The following is a 26088-nucleotide window of genomic DNA, read 5'->3' as shown; positions in this document are numbered from 1 at the left end:
AATAATCTTCTACTTTGCAAAGGCTTTGGCAGCATGCATCACACACCCTCCTGAGAGGCTTTTATCTGTGTGTGCAAAAATAATATGATCAGGGTTTAGCCACCAACTGGGGTTGAACTGTTATTGGACAACTTGGACAGGAATCTCAACTAGCGAATCAAGTTGATGCAAGCTATTACAGCCCTTTGTAGCTTTACTAGGTATGTAGTCTAAAGTGCTAAAGAGTTCTTATTCTGCCTGTCCTAAACAGGGAGATCTTCCCCACAGCCACAACAAAGATCAATTATGAAGGTCTGGATCTGCTAAACTAAATGCAATGAGATCTTGTTGATGATGCATCCAAGTTGTTGTAGGGAGAACAGCGTGAGGGACATATTCATGACCCTGAGGAAACGATCACAGTGGAAAAGAAGGATTGCAAAGTGGAGAAGTTCCTTCCCACCAGCGTACATATAGGGCCAGGGTTGCTAGAAGGTTGTACTGTTGTCTGTTGTCTCTTTCACGGATCTAGGTCTACAAAAATACCTGCTCCCAAAGTTGTGTGCTCTTATAAAGTGGATGATAAGCCAAACACATTCCTTGTGGACTTTGCTCCAGATCACTTACAGAACCTGTGCACATTCACTGTTCTCATTTTTTCTGCATAAAGCTGTCTATCACAAAAAAGTAGGGGAGGTATTATGATTTTAGGGGAAGCTGGATGTGGGAATACTTGCTTTCAAATTTTTGGCCATCGTACTGGAAGGCGCTGAAGGAGTCTGAATGGCTGTCGGAACTGACAAGGTCACTGCTGCCTGCACTCGCAGGAGATGTCCACTCAGAAGGCACACCTGGGTCATCTGCAGGGCGCATTTGGCTCTGCTTGTTCAGTATATCGGGAAGGTCTTTTGGAACTTCTAAGCTTCCTGGACTGCTCCCTCTTCTGGTCACATTCTAATTGAAGAAATATTACAATTGGAGAAAGAGTTTTAGAAAACACTTTTACAGCCAGAAAAGGTTTTCATGTTTGCTATTTCAGAGACAAGGGCTGTACAAAACTAAATGATCCAGCTACTATTGATTTTTAAGTCTAGCTCTGTTTCCATAAAATAACATTCACTGCAGCCATTTTCATTTGAGGTTATCAAACTAAGAAACATCACTAACTATTAACATTTTTACAGTCATAATTAACTGGTGATCTTGTAAATTGCTTAGCATTAGAATTATATCTTATATTTCAGGACAAAAGAAAATTGCAAAAGCTTACCAGAGCACTACCACTGCGCAGTCTTTCAGCTATAAACTCATCCATGAGGTCAGGAATATTTGCATTACTACTGCCATTATCACTACCAAGAGGGTTCTGCTTTGGGCTCATATCCTCTCTATTGGCTAAAAGCAAATGAATGACTGTATATAGTAAAGAACAGTTTAAATAACAAAATATTTTTTAAAAGCACAGAAATAAACCAGTAAATACAAAATAATGCCATGCAGTTAAAAACACCTTCTCCCATAAAATAAATTTAGTTTTAGGAATTAGTAAGTCTATCCTCACCCTTCAACGCCCCCCACCCCTACCCATCACCACTGAGCAAGTGTTAGTCAATTTCCAGTGTGACGTTTAAAAGAGCAAGAAAGCTTACAGATAAGCACTACTTAAAGTTGTTAATGCTTGCTTTAAGCACACATTCTTCATTCCTCCATATCACCAGATGCATACCCCCCCCCCAAATTCTGCGGGTGTATGCTAATGAGAAACATATAAGTAGAATGTATCAATGAAATATGTTTTGATGCAGTACTGTAGACACAGAGTACACTTAAATAAATTAAAAAACAATGAAAGATGACATGATTCAAAAATTAACAGAAGACTTAAAATGGTCAGTGGTTTATGATCAATATTGCACATAATTACAGTGTTTTAATTCTGTTACACTATTGTGTTATTTTACCTTGAAGGTTTTATTTTTCTTGTTTATCTGAGGTATAACATGGTCTTGATATTAAAACCTTGAACTATTAAATTTCAAATTTTCATTCTATATACTCCTAGAATCCAGACTGCACATTGCTTTTAAAGGGAAACTTTTACTAAATAGCATATTGAAACAAATTAGCCAGAAAGAATCTACATTACTACCCAGTCTACTGTGATATGCTTACAAAGACTGCCCTCAGATGGCATTAACATCTCAATGCAGGATGCATTACAGAACATTCTGTTAATCATGCCAGCATACCATGTAAAAAAACAAAAAAAGCACAAAAAACCTACCTCACTGCTGAAAGTTAATTTATTGTTCTTTTAAAAGTTACTGAACACATGAACTAAGATGGTGATATTAGGATGACAGCCAGCCTTGCCCATTTTGGTTAATACATAGAGGCTCACAGTTAGCTCAAGGAGAACTATCATGGTACCTTTATGCAATTCCATGACCCCAGGGGGGGGGGAGGAAAGCAGTGATAGATGTTGCTAGGAAGTCAGTGCATCCATTCCAGTGAATGCACACAGAAAGCACTGAAGCATATTTTGAAATAGCTCAAATAAAAATGACAAAAATCCACACCAGATTGTTTTAAGAAGATAGTCCAAACATTAAATTTTGAAACCTACTTGTCTCATTTTCAGGAGGAGGAGGAAGAAAAATTAACTGAACCTACAATTGGCTCAACAGCAAGAACTGATCACTAGGAAGATAAATTGGAGATATCAAAACCAATTTTTTCCCCTTATTGGAAAGCATACAAATGCCAAATATATATTGAAGACTGGCTTTCAAGGCTTGCCAAAAGTACATGATAAAGATAGGATCCATTGGTAGGTCATTTACTATCTCTTCCTCTTCCCTACTCTTAAAGTGTTCAGCAGCAAAGTGGTTCACTATTATTTTAAGAAAAGGATAATTAGTAATTTAACGTTTATCAAAGTAACTTATGCTGGAGGGGGGAAATTCAGCTGGCCATATGCGCATGCAAAACCAAACAGGAAAAGCACTGATCATCCCAAAGCCTTTTGATTTGCTTTATAAGAGCTTGCTTCAGGTGCATCAAGCCAAACTGGTGCTGCCTTTCTCCTATTGTGCTCTGCACACTGTTAGTGCTCACCTGCAGCTTTCTTTCCAAAATAGCCCATTACATGACTGTACAGATCCCTCAGTGGAGCCTCTGCTGGCACTCTGCTCTGCCTCTGTGGGGAAACATTTGCCTTCGGCTTCGAAAGAGCATGTACAACAGATTTATAAACACCACCCAGGGAGCCCTGCTGTTGTCCCGACTCCTGACTCGGTGGCTTAGGTGGGCTACGGTTTGACATTTGATTTATTCCAATATTTTCCTTCTGCAACATGAATGCTGGAACATCTCCTGATTCTTTAATTTGCCTACTATAAGCAGAAGTTGTACCGGCTGTATCTAGAGGCCTATATATTCCAGGTTTGACCAGCACAGCCATTGTGGATGAGCTGGTGCTTGTGTTGCTGCTGCTGCTGCTGCTGCTGTTGCTACTGCTCCCGCTACTGAAACCACTGAGTTTACGAAGTCTTGCTTTCCAGGGGGCCTCCTTGTTTTCTAGAGGATTATAAAACTGAACTGATTCAGTAGATGGCCTAAAAGTAACATGGACACTGTTTCGCTTTTTAGCTGCTATTTTCATTATTTTAGCCTTATGGGTTACCGTTTCAGATATGCTTCTCTTAGTCGGTGACAGTTTGCTCATGCCAGTAATGTGAAGCATTTCAGGGTTAACTAAGGCTTTATGTGGCATTTTCTTTGCATGCATAACACTTGTGTTGGTTATTTTTTCATTAAAGAGGGCACTTCTATGCTTTTCAGCTAGCACTGCTTCCACAGATACATCTACATCAGTGGCAATTTGTCTCAACAAATACCTCTTCGTTTCCTTTTCTCTAGGGCTACTTGACCTGGGATCAGGCAGATTTTGGATGGGCTTATCAATGTTTAAATGTTTAGCTTTATCAGCTTGGCTTCCTGTAGAACTGTCTACTTGTGTAGGTGCAATATTACTTATAAAGCCACTTTGGTTTTGCTCCAATTGCAGTTCTGCATTATCGGCACTTTCTGCCACAGTGGTACTACTTGCACATGTAACAGTCTGGTCTGTATGCTCTACTCCATCCAATGGCAATTTATCATTCCTACTTATTCCTGCATCAACTTCATGAGAAGAAGGCTCATGCTTATCTATCTCAATGCTACTGCAAAGTTCTTCGTTTTCCTTAAGATATTCTCTCAGAGAGGAAAGAAGATCATCTTCACCTTCAAGGTCAACATACTGGTTTTGTTCAAAGGCTGTATCTGCAAGTTCTACTGGGCCTACCAAATGACAGAGATGGTCATAAATACTATCCCCAACTTCCAGAGAGGACTCTCTGCTATTTGTATCAGTAACATGACTTTCAGTGGATCTACATATTGAAGAGGCCTCTGTGGAACTCTGTAAGCTTGGAGCATGATGGGATGAATCGTCAATGACAGGAACTGCACCTTTGACTCGCTCAACTGTGAATGGTTCCAGGATGTCAGATGTGCTGCTACTTCGTGGAAGTGTCTGCTCCTCATTCAATGCATCAAAAACTTCACTGGGCGTTTCCTCACTCTGTGAAAAATGTCTGACGCGAGGTGGGCGTGGGAGGATTTGAGCATCATCCATGTCTGTAGAAAAAGTATGTATTTAGGAAATCAAATAAATAAATCTAATATATATACTTTGTTTGTTCACTACTGCAAGGTAGTGATATGCTTTAAAAAGAAGTCCTTAAGAACCATAAAATATTCTCCACCAAAAACTAAAATGTTGTTAAACACATACACACACACACACACACACACACACACGTGCACATACGTGCACACATATTGCTATCTAGTACAGTGTGAGATATGAGTTAGACCATCAGAACAGTCTTAAAATATTAACATGCATGGAAACAGAGCAAGTTCATGGGAGATATGGAAATGCTGTTAAAGCTAGGGCTGTGCCAATAAATTATACTAATTCATGGAATCAGAAATAATGACTTATAATATAGCCTATTTGGGAAAATATGTAACCCAAGAACTGACAATATTTCTAGCCACAAGTTGACTCAATATATTGAGGGAGCTGCATCATCTTTAATTATTAAGTAGATATTTCTCTCTCTCTCTCTCTCTCTCTCTCTCTCTCTCTCTCTCTCTCTCTCTCTCACACACACACACACACACACACACACACACCTATGTCCATAATGGGTGATCCCTCATTCAAGTGAAAGAAAGCAGATGGTTCCCTAACTCTAAAAGGCTAGCAACTACAAATGAACAAACAAACAAACAAACAAACACATATTTTAGTCTCCAATTGGGATCTTCTGAAGCACCTCTTAAAATTGGATACTAGTTTCTTATAAGAACCAGAAAAATCTAATATGATGATCCAGAGGAAGTCTGACAATTACGAATCCTACAGCTGACTTATCTTTATTTTTTAATGATCAAAATGACAAAAAATGAATCCTATCGAAGGATCCATTGTTCCCTCAGGATGAGCTGAACTAGCACTAAGAATGGGGGCGGGGGCGGGAATACTTACAGGTAAGAGCCCAGTTCACCTTTTCCCTTGCTGTTTTAGAATTCTGCTGAAAGCAGTATACCCTCTTAGGAGGTGAGGTGAGAGAAGAGAACAAAAGCTAGTTGTGTTAAAATTTACACACTTACAAAACACTTAAAAACCAAAGGAAATCTTGTTCATAATTTCCTGCAGAAGCCCCACTGATATAAGGTCTAGAGACTCTAATGCACAACAAAGAGGTTAATGGAAGCTCTTATAGCAACCCTTCATATTTCCTTTCGAGTGGATCTGGACCACAGCTCCAGGGGGACAAACTGCAAAATGAGTTCTAAATAGTCACAGAAGCATCTCTGCACCCTTTTAAACACTGAGGATGCAAACACTGAAGATGACATTAAATTAAAATGTGATGCTCTTATTAACCTATTTTATTTCAGCAATTCTTCATAGAATACCATTCTCTTCTAGTACATTTTAAAACATTGTGTGCTGCTTTATTTCTCTGTTTTTGTTGTTTTACTTTGGTTGTAAGGTTGAGTATTTCACGGAAAGGTAGAGCAAAGATACCAAACACAAACACACAAGGCTAAAATAATCCTGTCTCACATATTTTTGCTGCAGAATCTATGTGTAGGATTGTTCTACTACTATGCAATGTACACAGTTTAGTTGGGATGGGAAAGCTGCTCCACGGAGAAAACAAGATTGCACCCACAAATGTTAAACTACATGTTGTTTCCTGTGCAGCCATGTGTTACTGTTCTGGGTACCCAAATACACAAAGTGCCTCCAAACACAGTCTTCTTAGGAATGTCAGAAGCTGTCTTATTCTGTTAGGCCACTGACCCATCTCAACGCCTCCCCAAAATTTATAAGCACAAAACTTCCACAATGTATCTGAAGTGTATCTGAAGAAGTGTGCACGCACATGAAAGCTCATACCTATGGCAAACTTAGTTGGTCTCTAAGGTGCTGCTGGAAGGAATTTTTAAAAATTTTTGTTTCTTCCACAATCCTGTTTAGGATTAAAGGTAAAGGTAAAGGGACCCCTGACCATTAGGTCCAGTCGTGACCAACTCTGGGGTTGTGGCGCTCATCTCATGTTATTGGCCGAGGGAGCTGGCGTACAGCTTCCAGGTCATGTGGCCAGCATGACAAGCAGCTTCTGGCAAACCAGAGCAGCGCACGGAAACGCCGTTTACCTTCCCGCTTGGAGTGGTAACTATTTATCTACTTGCACTTTGACGTGCTTTCGAACTGCTAGGTTGGCAGGAGCTGGCACTGAGCAACGGGAGCTCACCCCGTTGCAGGGATTCGAACTGCTGAACTTCTGATCAGCAAGCCCTAGGCTCTGTGGTTTAACCCACAGCGCCACCTGGTCTAACTATGATTATATGCAAGGATCCCAAGGTTTTCTACACTTCTTCATTTCCAATTTGTCAAAAAATCCTAAATAACCAGATCTATTTTCCTGCATTGGGCTGACAAGTCATGTTAACAGATTCTTAAGACAAAATAATTGTTTTGTCTCAAAAAACAGTAATCATAATACACAAAGCTGCACTGACAACTGATTAGAGATATTAGCTGTACTGATAAGTCACAGAAAATGACTTCCTAAGTAACAGATAACATAATCTTGTCATAGTCAACATATCCTGATATAAAACACAGATTGTTCCATTTTTTTGAAACCTACAAAAATAGCCTGTGGAATAAGGCGAGCAGGTCTTAAAATGTGGGATGAACTTGTTGGAGAAATCGAAGCATGACATTGTAAAATCATTAGTTTTACCAGTGACAATGGCAACTACAATTCTTTGATAGCAATAGTCCAAGTGATAAATGATTAGGACTAGATTATTAATTGATGAAGTTTAAACACAGTTATATAGCATCAATGAAGGTGCCACTTTGAGGAACCTAAAGAAGAAACACACAGATTTTCTGAACTGTTTAATAATTTACAAGACAATATTTTCTTTTAGCTCGAACTGGGAATGTTCCATATTAGAATAGCAAATCATGATAACTTTTTTTTTTAATCAAGTGGTGTCAAGACTGTCTGAAAAATATACTCTACTCATTTCAAATTAACATGCTTTTTTTTTTTAGTTGATGGCTACACTTAAAAGGAAAGCATTTGTACTGTTGTTCTGAAGGGTGAACACAGACAGCCCATCCTTTCAAAGGTCCTGTGCCTGTCTGGACATGTTGCTGGGGATAGGGGAAGAAAGGGATGGGAGTCTAGGAAAAAAATTAACAGAACTACAAGAAAAAGCTTTTTTTACAAATTATTTCCTCTAGCCATTATGGAGCTTCACTGATACTCAGCTACAGGTCTAAGGGAGAATGACTGGAGTATGCTTGAAGACAACAAAGTCGCCTGGCTGGCCCCCTCAACAGGAGCACTCCACACAGCAATACTTTGCTGTCCATCTCACTTCTGTTTAAAATTTTATTAAGGTTTTTTCATAATACCATACAATTAAAAACAAACTAATCTAAATAAAAACAGAAACAAAAAGAAAAGGTGGAGTCCTCTCTCAAAGTTGGCTCTTAACCCTTGTCTCACAAAGGAAGTTTTAGACCCTCCCAGCTCTTACCTGGGAGCATCCCTTTCTTCTCCCAGCCTCTCACCCTGGGATCTCTTTCCTTCCCTGCCTCTCACCCAGGGTCCTTCATCAACCATCCATCACCTTCATGTGTGCATAACCCCCCCCCCCAAGACCCAGAGCCAAGGACACCAAGGAAAACAAAAGAAAGAATGAATAAGGCAGAAAAATGGAAGAGAGGAACAGAAGAGAAAAAGCAAGAAAGAAAATGCACACTCCGCTTCCGAAATAGCTACTACAAATATCATCTCTGAACAAGCCTTTGAAACGGATTGGCATTATTAAACAACAAATCACAGTATACAATGCATGATTCAGCATATTTGAAATGTGAACAAAAACATAATACATTTATAGCTTGGGATTCAATGGCACAGGAGATAAAATGTGGTTGCTTCAGCAGAAAATCCACTATAGCTGTGAAGCATTTCTTGAGGCTGTCTAGCACTGACACAGAACCCAATATGGTTCATTGGGGGGGGGCTTCAAAAATGTTGTTTTTCTAGAGATGGGTCAAGGGTTTTGTTAGCAGAAGAACAGCTAGTTGCGTCTTTTAAAAGAAACATATACAGCAGTTAGCACTAAGTGTTTATAATACTTGTAATACTTTTTCTGGGTCTATTGATGAGTTTTTAATGTGGTATTTACTAATTACTTTAGTAATTCGTATGCATGACATAGTCAACAAGACATTGATTATAATAACAATCAAAAGGAGAAGACTATGATGCCGGTAAATTAATACAATGAGCAAACAGCGATGATAGAAAAATATCCTCAACCTCTCCATGCTGAAGACTATCAATGAGAAACCTTTTCTTCTTCCTTCTGCCCTGCCATTTGATGGAGAAAACCTAGTTCAACAATATATCTCAGATATTTGTGTCAAATAAACTTTTTTAAAAAATCAGCTGCACAAAGCAGAACATTGCATTACTTCTATAGAAATTGGCACAGCGCTAGCTTCTCACAGTTCCAGAATGAGCTGTAAACATAGCATACCACAAAACTCAAAATATCCACTCTCATCTCTTCCCCATTTCCTCCCCACCCCTAAATATTTTACTTTGAAAAATGTAGTGATTATGCAGTTTTTGAAAGAAGAAGGGTTAAAAAAGTGAAAAGGGGGTGCAGAAATTAGCAGAGGTGGCACTACCTGAAAGCTCATCAGAAAGGGGAGTGAGAACAATATCAGGCAAGAAGGGTTTGGAAGTATGGATCAGAACAGGAGCACTTTTAGCACTGCGTATATAGGCCGATGGCAGAGCACATTCACCAATGGATCGGCTTCTCATGGCTTTAAAAAAGGAAAAGAAAGAAGTGGGGAAGGAAAAAAAAGAAGAGTGACTATAATGAAAGGCTGTGTCACAGAAAAAGCAGCAACAGAGAAAACAAAGATAAAAAGGAATAAAATTTAAATTAAAACATTTCAGCACAGCAGATATTGGCAGAGCTGTAAGGAAAAAAATAATCAGTGGGCACATAAAACATTTTGAGCTGATTTTTAAAAAAATGCTAGACAGCAATAATGCCTATATTTTGACAACTACAATTACTGTGTATTCAAAGCAAAATACTAACAGGTGTGTATTCTCAGAAGCGCCACTGAGCTCAATAGAACTTCTTCCCAAGTTGAAAAATGTCAACAAGTTGAAGGCCATGGCATGAACACTAAAGAGTGTATACAATTGTGCACTGATAAAGCACATGTCTTGCACTTGCTCTGATCTAACTTTTTTTTTAAAGTAAGCATCTTTTGTAGTCTGAAGAGCTTCTGGTTATAATTCAAATAATTAAAACAAACTAGGTTCCTTTCTGGTCATAGGAGCTTCATGAACAGGTCAGACATTTACAAATATGTCCTCACTTGCACTCTATCCCTGTCAAAGTATCTGTAAAGGGAATGTAACATTTGACTAATATGCTTTGGATTCAGACTCACAGTACAATACTATACACATCTACTCAGAAGCAAGTCCCATGAGTTCCAATGGGGCTTACACTCAGGTGAGCAGCTGTAGCATTGTAGCCTAAGTTACCTTAACATAGGTTCCATTTGGTCGAGTTACTCATGACTTAAGTTTCATTTATTTCAATGGGAACTAAGTGCAACTAGCTTAAAGTGGACCAAACACAGTTTACTAGCGGCAATTTCAAAGCAGCACATTTTTCAGCCAGTATGTTTATGGGATCACTTCCCAATACAGTAGCTGCAACTGTATCAAGCTAGTTACATATTATTTTCTCCATGTAAATAAATCATTGACTTGAATAGCTTAAGAGTGTGTATGTATATATCCTCAAACAATGAGTTGTACTGATTTCCTAATAGCATTTATTTTAAGTAATTGCTGGAATTACTTTAGAAATTAAATTTAGAACATTAAACAATTCAGTTTTTTAAGCAAACAAAAATCAAAGATGTCTTAAATTGTAAAAGTCTGAGGAAGCATAACATTTAACTAAAATATACCAATACAACAAAAAAGGATGCAAAACATGCCATCTAAATGGAAACATTAAAACATGGAGGCAGAAAAACAAAGCAAGTGTTTTTAAACACAAGGTGAGAATCCAACTTTCCTGCCTAACATATGCCCTCCTTGGATCTAAGTTACTACACTGGTATTATCCCCTGGTATCTACCGTATTCTAAGCAATGGCTTCGTAGTTCAACGCCTTACAAGATTATAAATTGCAGTACAGACCACTGCTCCTAATTGCGTCATAATCTTTTTTAAAAGTGTTTTTATTAAAGATTTTCTGGGGTTACAAAAGTGTAAACATTGTCTCTATTTTCAGATCATAAAGTTCTGCATCATAATCTTAAAATGTAAAATCAGACTACATTGTTAACTTCAGGGTTTTAACGCATCCAACTTAGTACAATCCAGACTCCACCACCCCCAATAACTTTCTGAGTTTAGCACTGCTCATTCCATTTGAATCTGAAGGAAATTCTCAGCCCAGATTCTTCCTTAATTTAAAGCACTGAAGCACCTTTTTATAAATGGATTTTTTAAAAATAAATGGACTGATTACATAGCTGAAGTGAGCGAATGACTTTCATGTGCCCAATGCATCTGAAGAGCCTACTAACTATATTCATGTTATCTGAGTTCTATCCACAATATTAGCTTTATATAACCAAGTTAACACTCAATAGTTTTTGGTGATAATCAGACTCACTATGCAATCCCAAACCCAGACTCATCGGGCTGGAGTGAGTTAGGATATGGCAGAGCCATCCACACCAGTGGAATATCCCTTTGCCGGCAGACCTTTCCCCTGCCGGCAGAACTATTATTATTTATTAAATTTGTCTCCCGCCCTTCATTCACAGATCTCAGGGCAGTTCACAACATAAAATTACAACACCAATAACCCTCCCATCCCAAACACATTTAAAAGGGGTATAAGATGTTAATCAGCCAAAGGTGTAGTTGAAGAGGAACTAAATCCTACCACTTATTATTATTATTATTATTATTATTATTATTATTATTATTATTATTTCTACCACTGAACCACCTGGAAGAATGCCCCCAAATGGAAGATGTTGAGGGCAAGAAAGAGGTTTGCTGGGGCTGAGGGTGCCTGGCTGTCACATTCACTCCCCTCAGGCCATGACAAACAGATGGGACACCCACTAATCAAATGGCTGGCCCAAGAAAGACCCGTCCCATAGAAAACAATGGGGCAGGACCAATCTGGTAAAATTGAGCTGCTTCCCCTTACCAGCTACACCCATGGCAGCATGGAAGAGCACCTGGTACTGAGGAGGCCTGTAGCATGCATCAAACGCAAACAACATGACACCTTGCATGGCGCAGGGATATGCCTCACATACTCTTCATGTAGGGAATTTGGGTTCTAGAGGCGGGCTCTGGAGAATGGGCACCAAGGAGGAAGGACACTCTGCACCCCCACAGGAATACTGAGCACAGACTACTATGCAAAGACAGAAACAAGAGAACTTTTAGCTGCACTTTCAGCAAAACCCACCTCCCCAGCATAGGGGAGAGAATGCAGCTATTGATCACACCTCTCCCCTGAGCTTCAATCTCAGACAGGCACTTGGAACCAGCCATCTAGCAAGCAAGGAACCCTCACACAGAAAAGCCTTCATGGAGCCCACCTACCCCTAAGATCAGCCTGGGAAATTGGAGAGCCGTCTGGGAACCAACCATGCCACCCTGCAAACTCTCACACAAGAGGGCTGAGAACACCCTCCAACAAGTAACTGCAGGGCTTGGCCAGCAGAAAGCCTCACCTTTGACCCTCAGCTCATGGTGCATGTGCAAACATACTGCAGCTCCAAAAAACAAATGCTTGTACCTTACAAGGCAGTGTGCGGTATGGGAGTGGAGTCCCTCACAGCTGGGCCTCTTGGACTGGACCAGGGGCCTGGACGGAGGAGATCCTATGTTTATACTGACCATGCCTGCTCTTACTTTTGTGCAGGTCTGGCCCGATCCTCCTACTCCTGCAGAGGATGTGGATGACAGCCAAGAAGCACTGGTGGCCCACCTATGCCCATGAGCAGGTTGAAACTCGACTGTGGCAACAATTGAGCTATTCTGCCCTCAAAGTGTATGTTATTTGTATACAAATCTCAGGAAAAAAATGATGACATTTCCCCTAACTCCTTTTGTTCACTTTTCTTCTCTCTCTCATTAGGCTTCATATATATTTATATCTGTTGCAGCCTCACCCATGGATAAATATTCTTATTATTCTTATGCTCATTATTTTTGTTTACTCTGCATATTACTGGGTCTCAGGGTTCTCTGAACAATGATGGTGCCAAGTTTAAAGGAAAGCAACACTTAAGAAAATACCTCCCATTTGCTTCATGTATGGTCTACTCCTTTTGCTCTAGTCTAGAACTTACCAAACGCTTCCGTGTTCTTTTGGAATGCACCTGGGGAAAACCCATAAGCAAAGGACAAAGGTAGGGATATATAATGTATGTGCAGAACTTATGTTCTTACTCCAGAGGTGGATCAACCAACTATAGGGCCAACACCAATGCGTCCTGACAACCACTAGGTTGACTGCCACCTGTGTCTCTATTGCCAAGTGAGGGCATTGGTCTCATAATCCGAGGAGGAACGAAGGAAAGCTCCCCAAAACTCAGAAAGATGGGCCATGTGGAGAAAATTCCAAGAGTACCTGAATCAGACTGTGATGGCTGAAACAGCTATAGAGTGATAGTTTTGTTCACAGCCTATACAAAAGTGACCAAGAATAAATAATGTGTTGTCATCTCTAGTCCTTTGAAGGAGCCCATACTGTGGTGATGCAGAAAGAAATCAGAATTTAAACTGGATCTGCCTCTGGTTGCCAATGTAACCCAGATTTCAAACACAGTCTCTACTTTCTGCAGAAATATGTGTGGAAAGGGGAAGAATAATTTCATGGTGCCCCAAAGTTCAATGAAATAAACTGTTATGCCTGGAAAGCAGATTGTGTTTGTACAACATCTGCCAGCACATCATTCATCATTTTGTCTCCACTGAGTTCACGCCTGTGTTTAAGCCTTCGTTGTGGACATGCAGTTTTCAGTGGCTTTGATGCAACATACTTTGGTAAACAAACTGAGGCTGAATTTGACTGTCATCAATCTTTCTAGAATCTGTTAATGCTATGTAGAAATGGTAGCTAAGAAACTTGCCTATCATATGTTCACCACCACTAGTGGAGGACAGCTATTGTGAGGAATGTTTATGAGGATCTGGCACAAGGGTATACATGCTTGGGTAAACTGCTTACCCAACTGAGTAGCTGAGAAAAAGGAGGATGCCAATAAGGAATAACAGCAGCCTCAAACATGATACATAGTTTCTATGGCTGTACAATTACCTCAGTTACAAACTGCTATGCTGACATTTGGTATACAATCAGAGTTAATACTGTGTTTCTCCAAAAATAAGCCATACCCTGAAAATAAGCCATAGTGATAGGCAGTTTAACCTTGTAGGTTAAACTGTACCATACTTAATAAAAAAAAGACATCCCCTGAAAATAAGCCACCGTTGTTGTTGTTTTGAGGAAAAATAAATATAAGACGGTGTCTTATTTTTGGAGAAACACGGTAGATGCACACTGGGAAATAAAGTCATATGAGCTTCAGGTTAAGCTCAAATAAGTCCGTAACAATGTTTATTGTCTCACATCTTGGTTTTCCTTTAGTGAAACACTCTACATCAAATGTGGGGAACCTTCTCGGTTCCATGGGCCAGATCTTTATCAAGATTGGCCTCATGGGCCAAATTGGATAGGTGTGAGGGGCCTGCCCACCTGTCAATCACACAGTAACATTATGATATCACACGACTGACATAGGGGCAGTCCCTGCACACCTCTAGCAGTTGGGCACTGGGGAACCTGTGAAGTGCTCTAAGACAGTCGCCACACTCCAGTCTGAGCCATTCAGGACAGGAGCATGTGGACTGCCTAAAAGCACTTGACAAAAGCACCCTTTGAAGCAGCTCCACGTTTTTCCTTTAAGCGGGTGGCAGGGAGAGGAGGCAGAAGCCAGCACTGGCCAGGCTCCTTTGTCTCACTTGCCTATTATTTTAAAGCAGACATCCCCAAACTGCGGCCCTCCAGATGTTTTGGCCTACAACTCCCATCATCCCTAGTTAACAGGACCAGTGGTCAGGGATGATGGGAATTGTAGTCCAAAACATCTGGAGGGCCGAAGTTTGGGGATGCGTGGTTTAAAGGATGGGTCCTGCTCATGAGCTGCAGACACCAGTGACATCAACTGATGAGCGGGTGTGCAGGACTTGGGGGGGGGGAGAGAAAAAAAAACACTTTGAAAATTGGAATGAAAAAAGGAAACCCATACATTTATCATGAAAAACTTAAAGACAGAACGGGAAAGGAATTTACACTAAGTGGTACAACTGAATACATGTGAATGGTATCAAATTAAATAGAGGGATTCCATTTGGAGAATGAATTTGAGGTTTAATAGTGTCCTACACTTGGGACAGGACAGCAAAAGAGGTAAGGACTAAGGGACAGTTCATTAAGAAAAGCACACAACATTCTTAGTAGGAAACTCTTCATGGTTGAGCCCGACTAACACCAGGATATTAAGTCTTGCACTGCACCCAATTGCTGCAACTGTGGGGGTCCAGATAGTTTGGTATTAATGCAATTATAGTATATGTGCGTGCTATGAAGGCGCTGAGTCAACCAAGGAAAGAAATTACTGTATTTGAGAGATCAATAAGTCTGAGGGGAGCGCTTTGGGAATTAATACAAAACTCTGTCACAAGTGACAGCAAGCAATAAAGAGGAGGGGCTTGTTAGAGATTCAGATATGCCTAATTATTAATAATCAATTTGCTCTCATATAAAATGCTTTCTTAAAGTATTAATGCCAAGGGTTGTATGTCTGGGGGAAAGTAGCTACAGGAACATTCCAAGATCAATAGGGGAAAGTCAGGTACTGTATTAAAAAATCTCAGCTAGCACTGGAAATGTGAGAACAGATTACATGTTTGTGCCGGGGTGGCTAAGCTGCTGGCTGGCCGATTGTAGCATTGTATTATTTTATACTGCCAAAGCTGTGAGTGACAGCTTTGAAAAATTGGGGAAGTAAAATGAAATGATATAAAATACTGTATATTCCTGTGTATGAGACTACTTTTTAACCCAGGAAAATATTCTCAAAAGTCGGGGGTCGTCTTATACGCCAGGTCGTATTTCTTATACAGTGAGTATATCCCAAACTCTGTATTTTAACTGGAAAAGTTGAGGGTCAATCTTATACACCCAGTCGTCTTATATGCCGGAATATACGGTATGTATGTCAGAGATGGTCTCAGGTTGTCTGGGATCCTTCCAAGGTCGGTTGCCACCTCAGAGATATCATACAAGCTGTGTGCAAGTAACATCTTAGCTATAGCTCTTTCTTTTTGTAACAGGTGTACTAGAACAGTGTTTCTCAACCAGTGTGCCTCCAGATGTTTTGGGACTACAACTCCCATCATCCCTAGCTAGCAAGACCAGTGGTCAGGAATGATGGGAGTTGTAGTCCCAAAACATCTGGAGGCACACTGGTTGAGAAACACTGTACTAGAACGCAAAGCCAGCTAATTCTAGTTTGAAACACACAGAAACACTTGCTACTAGAAAAGATCTTGCCAGTTTTCCTTACATCCTAGGATGGTATGCTCTAGTCCATAGCAGATGTCTTAACAGCTGTAGATGCTGTGGTTGCAATGGGTCTATGATGAAACCTACACAAGATTTCAGTTGTATAAGACAAATTCTTATGTGGTACATATATAATGGATCACAGGATCAGAGCATAGTGACCACGTGTTTGAGTACATCTGTAAAAATAATTTGCATCTAACAGTCAAAGGGCAATTACTTCTTCATCTCACACCACACAAGACTGCCTAGACTTAGATACAAAAATGTATTACTAGTTGTGACACACCCAAAGCATATGTAGAAAGTTATTTATGTGCATTCGGTCTATTAATTTTCCTTCTGACTTTGTTTGTGTAACAGCTATGTTCTCTATTACATACCAACTGTTTTTTGTCGCACAATACTTCTGGCCTTTTCTGTTCCTGGAGATCCAGTAGTTGTTGCACTGCGCTGTCTCATTGGGGCTTGTCCAGGCTGATCACGGCTCCAGCCTCTTGAAAACGACTTATCAACAGATGTCTTTTGAAACTCATGCCCAACTCCTGAAGAGTAGAGGGGAGAGAGAACATATCAATGAATACGTATCTGTCCACCCCACAGAAACCTAGCCAGATGGGAAGGATATAAATGAAATGAAATAATAATAATTACTAATGAAGATCATTATATTTTCCACTCAGCTTTAAATTGAGTTACTCAATACATATTACTACCAAAACAGTATTTAAATAATAATTGTATTTTTGGTCTCAACTCAAACCTATATCGACAGATCTACAATATAAGCAAGCTGTAGATAACTACCTAAATAAATAAATAAATAAATAAATAAATAAAAAGGCATGTTGATCACAATTTATTCTGTGTATCATTCCGGTAAATAAGCAAAGGCTTCCCCATGGAGAGTATGTGTATGTGTGTATACATATATAAATAAGTGTGTGTGTGTGTATATATGTATGTATGTACAGTGGTGCCTCGCTAGACGAATTTAATTCGTTCCACGGGTCTTTTCTTATAACGAAAAATTCGTCTAGCGAATCCCATAGGAATGCATAGAATTTTTTTTTGCCCATAGGAACGCATTAATTGAATTTCAATGCATTCCTATGGGAAACCGCGATTCGCTAGACGAATTTTTCATAAAACGAATTCGTCTAGCGAGGCAACCTCCGCTCAAAAAATCCTTTCGTTAAGTGGAAATTTCGTTAAGCAGGGCATTCATTAAGCGAGGCACCACTGTATATATATGTGTGTGTGTTTGTATGTATTCCGTCTTCTTTAATTTAAATCTGACTACTAAAGCCACACCCAATTATACCAACCAGTTATTTAATCTATTGGGAGGAATTCGATATTGTGCTAAGGCAATCTTTCCATCAGGGCAAGCATTTTGGCTTCCCAGATGGAATGATCTCCCCTCGTGTGTTCTGGGGGTGTTCCCACCACTTCAAGCCAATTTCAGGAGTGTAGCTAGAGGAGCGGGGAAAGCCCCATCGCATAAATGGAAGTCCTTGCGCAGGGACTCATTAATTGAAACCTGCATATTGCTCTTCACTTTCTGTTACAAGCCACCACTACTACTGTTGTGTTGAACATTTAGGCTTATAAACCTTCCCTATATTTTGACAGAACTATGCCTGCTATGAGCCAACACAAGTTGTTACTTTATTTACTACTATTAATCATTCACCTGTGGGCTTCTGGGCACTATCTAAGTTCGGTTCAAATTTTTTAAAAAAAATGTTAGTATGCCATCTGCACTTTCAAAGAGCAAAAGACAGTAAGCACCCCCAGTCTGGCATATGCAGTAGCAACAGCAACCTCATGTTAAGAGTGCTCACTCATGAGTAGGTCTGCAGGTGGCAAGGGTTCCAGCCTCACACTCAAAACAGAACAGTTTCCTGGCACTACGTCTATTTTAATCGTTTACTAAGAGCAGATTTGCTGCTTAAGGAGGACTCCACATTAAGTTGTAAACTGCAGTCCTGTAGACTATTTATTTCATGAGTATATGAGCCTGTTGCTTTGCATAACAGGTCAAAGTATATTTTCATAAAGAGATCCAATGCTCCTCAGAATTGCAGGCATTGTGACAATATGGGCAAATTCCACTCTAATGAGGAATTTATTTGCCTATAACCAAACCAGAAACTGAAGCCATAATCAGCAACTGCACTGGGTGTTGGGCATATGTGCACGAACTCTTCAAAAGATTCATCTGGATTTTTAAAAATGAACTGAAGGATGATAAAACTGGCCTTCAAGTATGATTACTGTACCACATCCTAATGTAGTTTGTACTTAAATGTAAGCATTGTTAAGGATATTTCAGTATCTCTCTCACACCTATTTTTAAAGGATGCGTGCAGTTTCGACCTCCCCTCTTATGCAATGATCATTTGTATATACTTCCTTTCATACAAGACATTAACAGACATTTTTAAATTAGATTAGTTTCTGAAGCCTGTCTGCCTTACCTTTGCCTTTATGTTTCTTTTGTTTCTGTTCACTTAGTTTATCCAGTGGGAGGTCACTGAGATCCAAGCTGTATAAGTTTCTAGCTAATACTTTTGTTAGAGTCTCCATAGTCAGTGACCACTCTGTGGCCAGCTCTTCCCAATATGTCAATGATGACAATACTGACAAAAGGTCATCCCAAAGTTCTCGGGAGATGTACACATTTAGATTTGCCTTGATCCAAGCTACTATGAGAGTCTACAAACAAACATGCAGATAGTGAATATAGTAATATTTATCACATGGCAACATAAGAGAGGTAGGGAACTCAAATAATTCTAAGACATGGTAAAAACGTAAGAGAGCAGCATAGCTATGTTAACAGTGGAGAATACATTTTAACTAAAGTGTTTGTTTTCAATCCTTTCTTTGTTAAAAACTGATAAACCTGGATGGGCCTTGGGGATTTAAACTAAGTTGTAAGAAACAGCCTCCATCAATTAGAACAGAGGAACATATATAGGACCAGATGCTTCAATCAGCCTTATGTTGTGCTGGCCTGAAATTCTAAATGGAACATTCAGCCATAAGCAACTTCATTCAATAAAAACATCCCCATCTGCCACAGAACATCTGACATTACTTTTTACATGTATTTTCTTTTTTAAAAAATCCTTGCTTGTACACCCCCTCAAAAAAGAAAGAAATATAACAAAAGAAAACAAAGAATTGAAAATGTAAAACACAAAGTGCCAGAGCCTGGAAGGACAAAAGTACAAAAATAAATCCAAAGGAATGATGAAGTATAAAAATAAAGGATTCTCCATCTGCAAGTTCTGTCATTATTGGGATTAAAGGTTGTACACTGTCTTAAATGAGCTCCCATGTATTTTCATGTAGGGGTATTCACTCCAAGTTCATTACATTCATTCCCCTAGTCACCAAAGTACATTAACAAAGTGATCTGATTGAGAACCCACGTCAAATGCATGACTGATTCATTTTCATTGTATTATTTATTAGCAGAGTTTGTTAATGTTATCCAAACAGGATTTTAAGAAGCTTCACAGCTTATCACCACTATAGGTGACCTAACCTCATATATTAGAAGAACTTTTATCACCTAATTTAGGGAGAAAACCATTTTACAAATGTGTGTAATAAAAATCTGATGGCTACTTCTATTAGGTTCAAACTGCTTTGGGAGTGGAGAAATGGTGATGAGGAGGAAGTTGCTTATCCCTTTCTCTACCCTTGAGTTTCTGCTGTACCTGATTTCAGAAATGTATTTACTTTTAAAAACAAGTGTTCTAATCCTTGTGGAAGAAAACAGCCTGCAAGAAAGAGCTACAGCAGAAAAATAATAGAACAGATAAGCACTATTATCCCTCCACGTCTCTGCTCTAAATCATCTTCCCAAATCTAAATTTCCCTATCAAAAGTAGCCATACAGCTTCTGTTACACACGTGTATGCAACTTACTGTTCTGCCATAACACCACACATTCTCTCCCTCCCTCTTTCTATTTGGATGTTACCAATTCCTCATCTTTCTAGAACAGCTTTAAATGTCAGACTCAAGATATAAGATGTGTTTACCTTGCACATCCATCTCCTTCACTTACTTACACTGATAGTGACTCTCAAGAATCACAATAGTATTCCAAATCTCCATGGATCACATAATATATTTTGCAAAAATAATAAGCTAAGGATACAGACAGGGAGAAATCCAGCCTTAGCTGCATGAAATCCTCAAGTTATTACTAGTACAAAATCAATGCAATGTTCAAAGTGGGATGTCTATATATTTAGTAGTGATTCTTGCGTGCAACTGAACTTCACATGCATAATGATTTATTGTCTGGTTTGTAATTTATGGCATTTTTTAAAGGAAAAAAATATATGCCATCTTGAAAGAGCTTGCACTGTAAGGTGGCTTATGAAAATGTAAGTAAACAAACAGGTATCTCATCTTAGCGCAGTGCTGAGTGAAAGTCACCTTAGGTGAGCTGAATGCAACCTGATAAGACTTAGAACAATAATAAAATTAATATTTATTCATTTGCCTGGAAAAGAGGTCCAGCAAGCCTTCCTGCTAATGTTGAATTCTTCCTTCCTTGATACTGCAGAAAAATTTGAGATGGTATTTTCAGTACCGATTCTGTGACCCTGAGCAGCACAAGCAGCATCTGTTCCCTGAAAAGCAACATCAGACTCTGTATAATATGTGGACTCATATACATTTTTCTTAAGCATCTCAAGCACCTTTTAGCATTATCCATGAGAAGCACTTTGGTGGCAAAGGCAGTCTTTTAACTGATCCCTCTGAAGTTATGGCCTTTACCATTTGTTGCTACTTTCCTCCTGACCTCTTACTCAAACCAGATCCAGTGAAACGGAAGTCGAAGAGGATTCTGGAAATGTATCCCACTCTCAGTCTCCTAGCATCCACAGAAAGACAGTGAAGGAACTTGACACATACCACTATGCAGCTGCATTGACTATATCAGGGGTAGTCAACTTTTTTATACCTACCGCTCACTAATGCATCTTTCTTGATGGTAAAATTTCCATACTGCCCACCAGTGCTCGATGGAAGGATTCAGCTTGTGCTGTAGAACCCCCTACTGCCCACCTTGAATCCTGAAATGCCCACTAGTGGGCAGTAGGGACCAGGTTGACAACCCCTGGACTATATGAAGGTTATTAATTCACGATCATTATGAACTAAGTTTTCAACTTCTTTAATTTTCTATGCACTGCTGGGGGGGGGGGCTTAACTCAAACAATGCAGACTTTGCACACCAGTAAATTGGGATAAGGTTACCAGATACCCCATTTCCCAGGGGGAAAGTCCCCGGATTTACAAATCAGTCCCCAGACAAAATCCATTGAAGTTGAAAAGTGTCCCTGGATTCATTGAAAAAAATCTGGTAACCTTAATTTAGGAGATATTGCTTAATAGTTACATTATAGTTACCTTATGTATTCATCCTATTTGCATCTCAATGCCCTTCCTCCAAACCAACTCATAATGACATACATGACACACATTTTGCCCTTACAAGAAACTGTTGCGAATACCGCAGATAAATTAGGTTGAGCACAAGTAATTTGCTGAAGACCATCTAGTAAGCTTCCTGGCCATGGAGAGATAACCCATATATATTACTTGAATGAATAATAATAAACCCCATTATAAAAAACAAACACTTTACCAAGTCTTCTTGTCCATGGTAACTTGCACTACCATGTAACGGTAGATATTAAGAATGCGTTTACACATATCCGTATGTTCATCCAGCAGTGTTTTAATCTCATTTGCTGGCTCAAGAAGAAATATATTTGAGGAATTTGTTATGAAAACCTGTGATTAAAGGGAAATAAGAACCATTATTTTGAGAATTGAGCTAAACTTGGCTGCATTGATTAATCATATTACTACCGCAGAAGAACTGGGATGTCATCAGGGTTAGTTGAATAAAGTCTAATTTGGCATACTTTAATGAGTGGAAAAACACTTCAAACACAAGTACAAATCACAGGGTTGTGGTTTTGTTTTTTTACATTTTAGAAGCTCAGAATGGGGCCCTGAAAGATACTCAAATGTCTCCATAAAGTGATACTTAACATAAATGCAAACATTAGATTTAATTTAAAATCGTCTGAAACTTGCCGAGAAAAATGTGAGTGGTTTCGACACCTGCTTGCTATCACAGTCGGAATAAAATGCATTGAAGAACATTTAGACTTACTAGACACTCAAAGTTAGAGCCAACAGAATTCTATGGAACATGCCGAAGTGATCCCAAAATTATACTCTGTTCCAGGAACAGAGGTTATAACTTCATTTGGACAGATATTTCTAACAAATGACTACTGCAAACTGTAAACAGAGCTGAACAGAAATGCAATAAATCAGTCCACAATAAAACATGACATGAACTAAAGCAAAATCTTTGGGGTTATGAAACATTGCACTAAATTGGCATTGGGTAGACACTATCTACTCTTCTTTCTTCTTCTTCATAGGTGATTACCCGTAGCCGAGTAAGATTGTCTTCCATAAACACGATTTTAACAATGGGTCTGTAAGTGACTGTGGAGGTCAATTCTGGATCCACACGTCCTTCCACAGTGGGGACATTGGTTTCCAGGCGGGAGTTGATCACGGTGTGGATTTGCCAAGCGTGCCTTCCTCTTAGCATGTTTCTCCCTTGGGTCCTGAGATCGAGTTTCTTCAAAGCCCATGACACCTTTGGTAAAGGCTGTTCTCCAACTGGAGTGCTCGCAGGCTAGTGTTTCCCAGTTGTCAGTATTTATACTAGTTTTAATGATTTGCCTTGAGACAGTCTTTAAACCTCTTTTGTTGAAGACCAGCATTACGCTTTCCATTTTTAAGTTTGGAGTAGAGTAGTTGCTTTGGAAGACGATAATCAGGCATCCGCACAACATGACCAGTCCAACGAAGTTGATGTTGAAGAATCATTGCTTCAACACTGGTGATCTTTGCTTCTTCCAGTACACTGATATTAGTTTGCCTGTCTTCCCAAGTGATGTGTAAAAATGTTTGGAGACACCAGGGAGTGTTTTTTGTGGGACGTGCAAAATGTTGCTGTCTTAAAAGGAAGCTGCACAGTCCAAGTGCACAACATATACACTCCCTCTGAAATCTTGTCAATAGCATTAAATGTTCATGTATAGCTTAATATAGTCTGGCCTGGATTCACCAGCAACATCCTAGAAATCACAATGCATTTTGATACATGTGTGAAAACCTACGGATATCAGAACTTCAGTGGAAGAAAATCAAAAGTGGAAAACAGTGTTTTATTAACTCAATAAACCAACTTTGCTAAAAATGGAGATAATGTATAGGATTATACCATTAGCACTGCAACGCACGTTCATTTACATCTATATTCAGAAGAAAATATTATGCAAGCGTTACAGGGCATGCAACAGTATATATATTTGGAAAATGTTCACCGTGAGATGGAAAAATGAAATGAGAATATATCCCTTACCTGCAGTACTGCTTGGACCCCAGCTCGTATACCTTGTTCTATGACATCCAAGTCAGCTATTTTATGGGGAATCTCCTGATAACAACCATTTTTTGTCCAGCTTGGATTTCGAACAGGACCAGAATTACCCATGATTTCCTAAAACATACAGGAGGGAATTTTTTATTTCCAACTTCCCCTAGATATGGTTTCAGTCTCATACATTAACCCAGCTTTATGAGGCATGGCATACAGAAAGGGTGCTGCACATTTGGTTCCCCTTCCCACTAATAAAGCTGCAGGGAAGCTTGTGCAGCCCTTGAAAAAGCCTAAGGACCAGCTATTTGGAGGGGCAGCAGGAAGCTCTATGTTCCCCCTTCCCCTCCGCTCCTCCACCATACTGAACAAGCAATTGGTGGAATGGAACATTTCCTAGCAGAAATTTAGGCACACAATTTTCTGCCTAGAGCAAGTGGCCTGGTTAACCCATACTAGGATGGCTCATATTCTGTTTGGAAAGTTTCAGCTTCATCTTTTAAAAACATTCACAGTTCAGCATTCTCTCTGTTCAAACAGAGCCAAAAATGAGAATACTCTCATTTCCTCGCTCTCTTTTTATTTTTTGAAGGCATGACATTCTTCATCCTTTGGAAACACTTTCTTTTATTATAAGGTGGAACAAAACTTCCACTAACTCCAGTCGGAGTATCTGCGTTTAATCTAAGTGCCAGCACAGCTACACTACAGATCTCTTCTAGACAAGTGGTGAGCGGCTTTTGGGTAGGATATTTAGATCTGGGTTCCCATTCCTGTTTTAAAGTTTGAACTTCCTTCTCTACTAATCTTTTGACCTAGCAATTTAGAAGGTTGGTTTCCCCCCTCTGTGGGGGACCTCTGTTGGCTTCAGGTTTTGATTACTTGTCAACTCTTTTTTCTTATGGTTGCAGAAGTCAGTTCCCACTGACGCGTGGGTTGTCTCTTTCCAGGAATTCTTGTAACTTTTACTACTGCTATAGCTGCAATCCTTAAACTCCCAGCAATCATTTTCCAGATGATGAAGAATGCCATATAGACACCACGAGAGAGAGAAAAGCCTGGATTCAAGTAAATCGTCATGGTGCAGCTTGATTCCCAACAAAAGGTGAAAGTGCACTTAATCCTGACAAAGCATTAAAAAGTAACATCTGTTTAGAAAGCCAAAACCAAAAAGTGTTTGATGGAATATCATTTGATATGTCCTAGCATATTTAAGTCAAATCAAATATGATTGACACTAGATTGTTTTAAGTCTACATCTCATTGTTCGCTAATCGGTTTTCCAAAATCGGCAATGTAAGAAAATGCTGCTGTGTGGAGATATGGGAAGTACACTTGCTACTTTGTAAAAACAGAAACTGAACAACTTGAAGAAATTCTGATATGTTTACCTCCTCCCTTTCTTTTCCCTTCTCTGATGAATTATGTTCTGTAATATTTTCATCACAGTCTATACTGGATGACACAACTTCTTCTGGTTCTTTCATAAATAAGGGCTTCTCTTCTTGTTGGATCCACTCCTGATATACTTTTACCACCTTCCTCATAGCTGCTGCTTCACATATTGGCAGTAAAAATGCCTAGAGGAGGGGGGGAAAGCTCATAGCATTTATCACAGAACATTAGTGCCCCCTACAACAATTCTAGTATTCACGCACTTCATCTTAAATAATTGATTTAAAAGCTACCCAACTGGTTTTCATGTTAAAGTATTTTTTACTACCTGAATAGATATACGGACAAATATATAAACAGAAGAAATACAGTGCATAAAAATATAAAGAGAAGAAAATATACTATTTGCATATCCATTTACCAACAGCAATAGATGGAAAATTGTACTATATAAAATGGCTAGGTCCTTTGGAAGACTTAATAGTTCAACAAAATGTCATCAAAATATCAGCTGGTGCTAACAATGCTGGTCTGCATCTATTCCAAAATTGTACAAATGGAATTCAGCTCTTCTGAAAAGTTTCTTTCAAGGCGTTTCTCTTTTTTTAAAAAAAGTATTATAGACAAATTTGGTTTGAACAAATACAGGACTTTCAAATGTACATCTGGAAGGGCAGCCAAGGGCAAGGAAGGAAAAACACAAAGCACAAAAACATGCGAGTTCAAGTGTACAGAACACAGAGAGTTGTAAACATGGGCTGCTACCCAGTCTGCCAACAGGCCCTTTCTACATGTTTTTGTAGAGGTTGCTAGGAATCGTAAGAGCAATGGATGTC

General features: G+C 39.3%; 1 protein-coding gene across 11 annotated transcripts in view; it reads right to left on the bottom strand.

Annotated features, from left to right (window-relative positions):
- RALGAPA1 (Ral GTPase activating protein catalytic subunit alpha 1) overlaps positions 1-26088 on the bottom strand; it is a 135882-nt gene that overhangs the window by 76870 nt on the left and 32924 nt on the right. For 5 of the 11 annotated variants that reach the window (XR_009557376.1, XM_035109230.2, XM_035109240.2 and 2 more), the window contains exons 11-20: positions 25249-25437; positions 23843-23980; positions 22034-22182; positions 20882-21011; positions 18834-19071; positions 16734-16895; positions 9332-9472; positions 3097-4662; positions 1250-1374; positions 717-933 (exon numbers count right to left, since the gene is read on the bottom strand). Coding sequence is in view for 10 of the 11 variants with exons in the window: in XM_035109230.2 (XP_034965121.1) it covers positions 717-933; positions 1250-1374; positions 3097-4662; positions 9332-9472; positions 16734-16895; positions 18834-19071; positions 20882-21011; positions 22034-22182; positions 23843-23980; positions 25249-25437 (3055 nt within the window). In the remaining variant the exon portion in view is untranslated. The remainder of the gene's footprint in view (positions 1-716; positions 934-1249; positions 1375-3096; positions 4663-9331; positions 9473-16733; positions 16896-18833; positions 19072-20881; positions 21012-22033; positions 22183-23842; positions 23981-25248; positions 25438-26088) is intronic. The other 6 variants (XM_035109293.2, XM_035109302.2, XM_060272887.1 and 3 more) reach the window with 3 other exon arrangements.

This window comes from Zootoca vivipara, chromosome 1 (genome assembly GCF_963506605.1).
Source record: "Zootoca vivipara chromosome 1, rZooViv1.1, whole genome shotgun sequence".
In the NCBI taxonomy this organism is placed as follows: Eukaryota; Metazoa; Chordata; class Lepidosauria; order Squamata; family Lacertidae; genus Zootoca; species Zootoca vivipara.
This window is presented reverse-complemented; position numbering and strand designations above follow the sequence as displayed.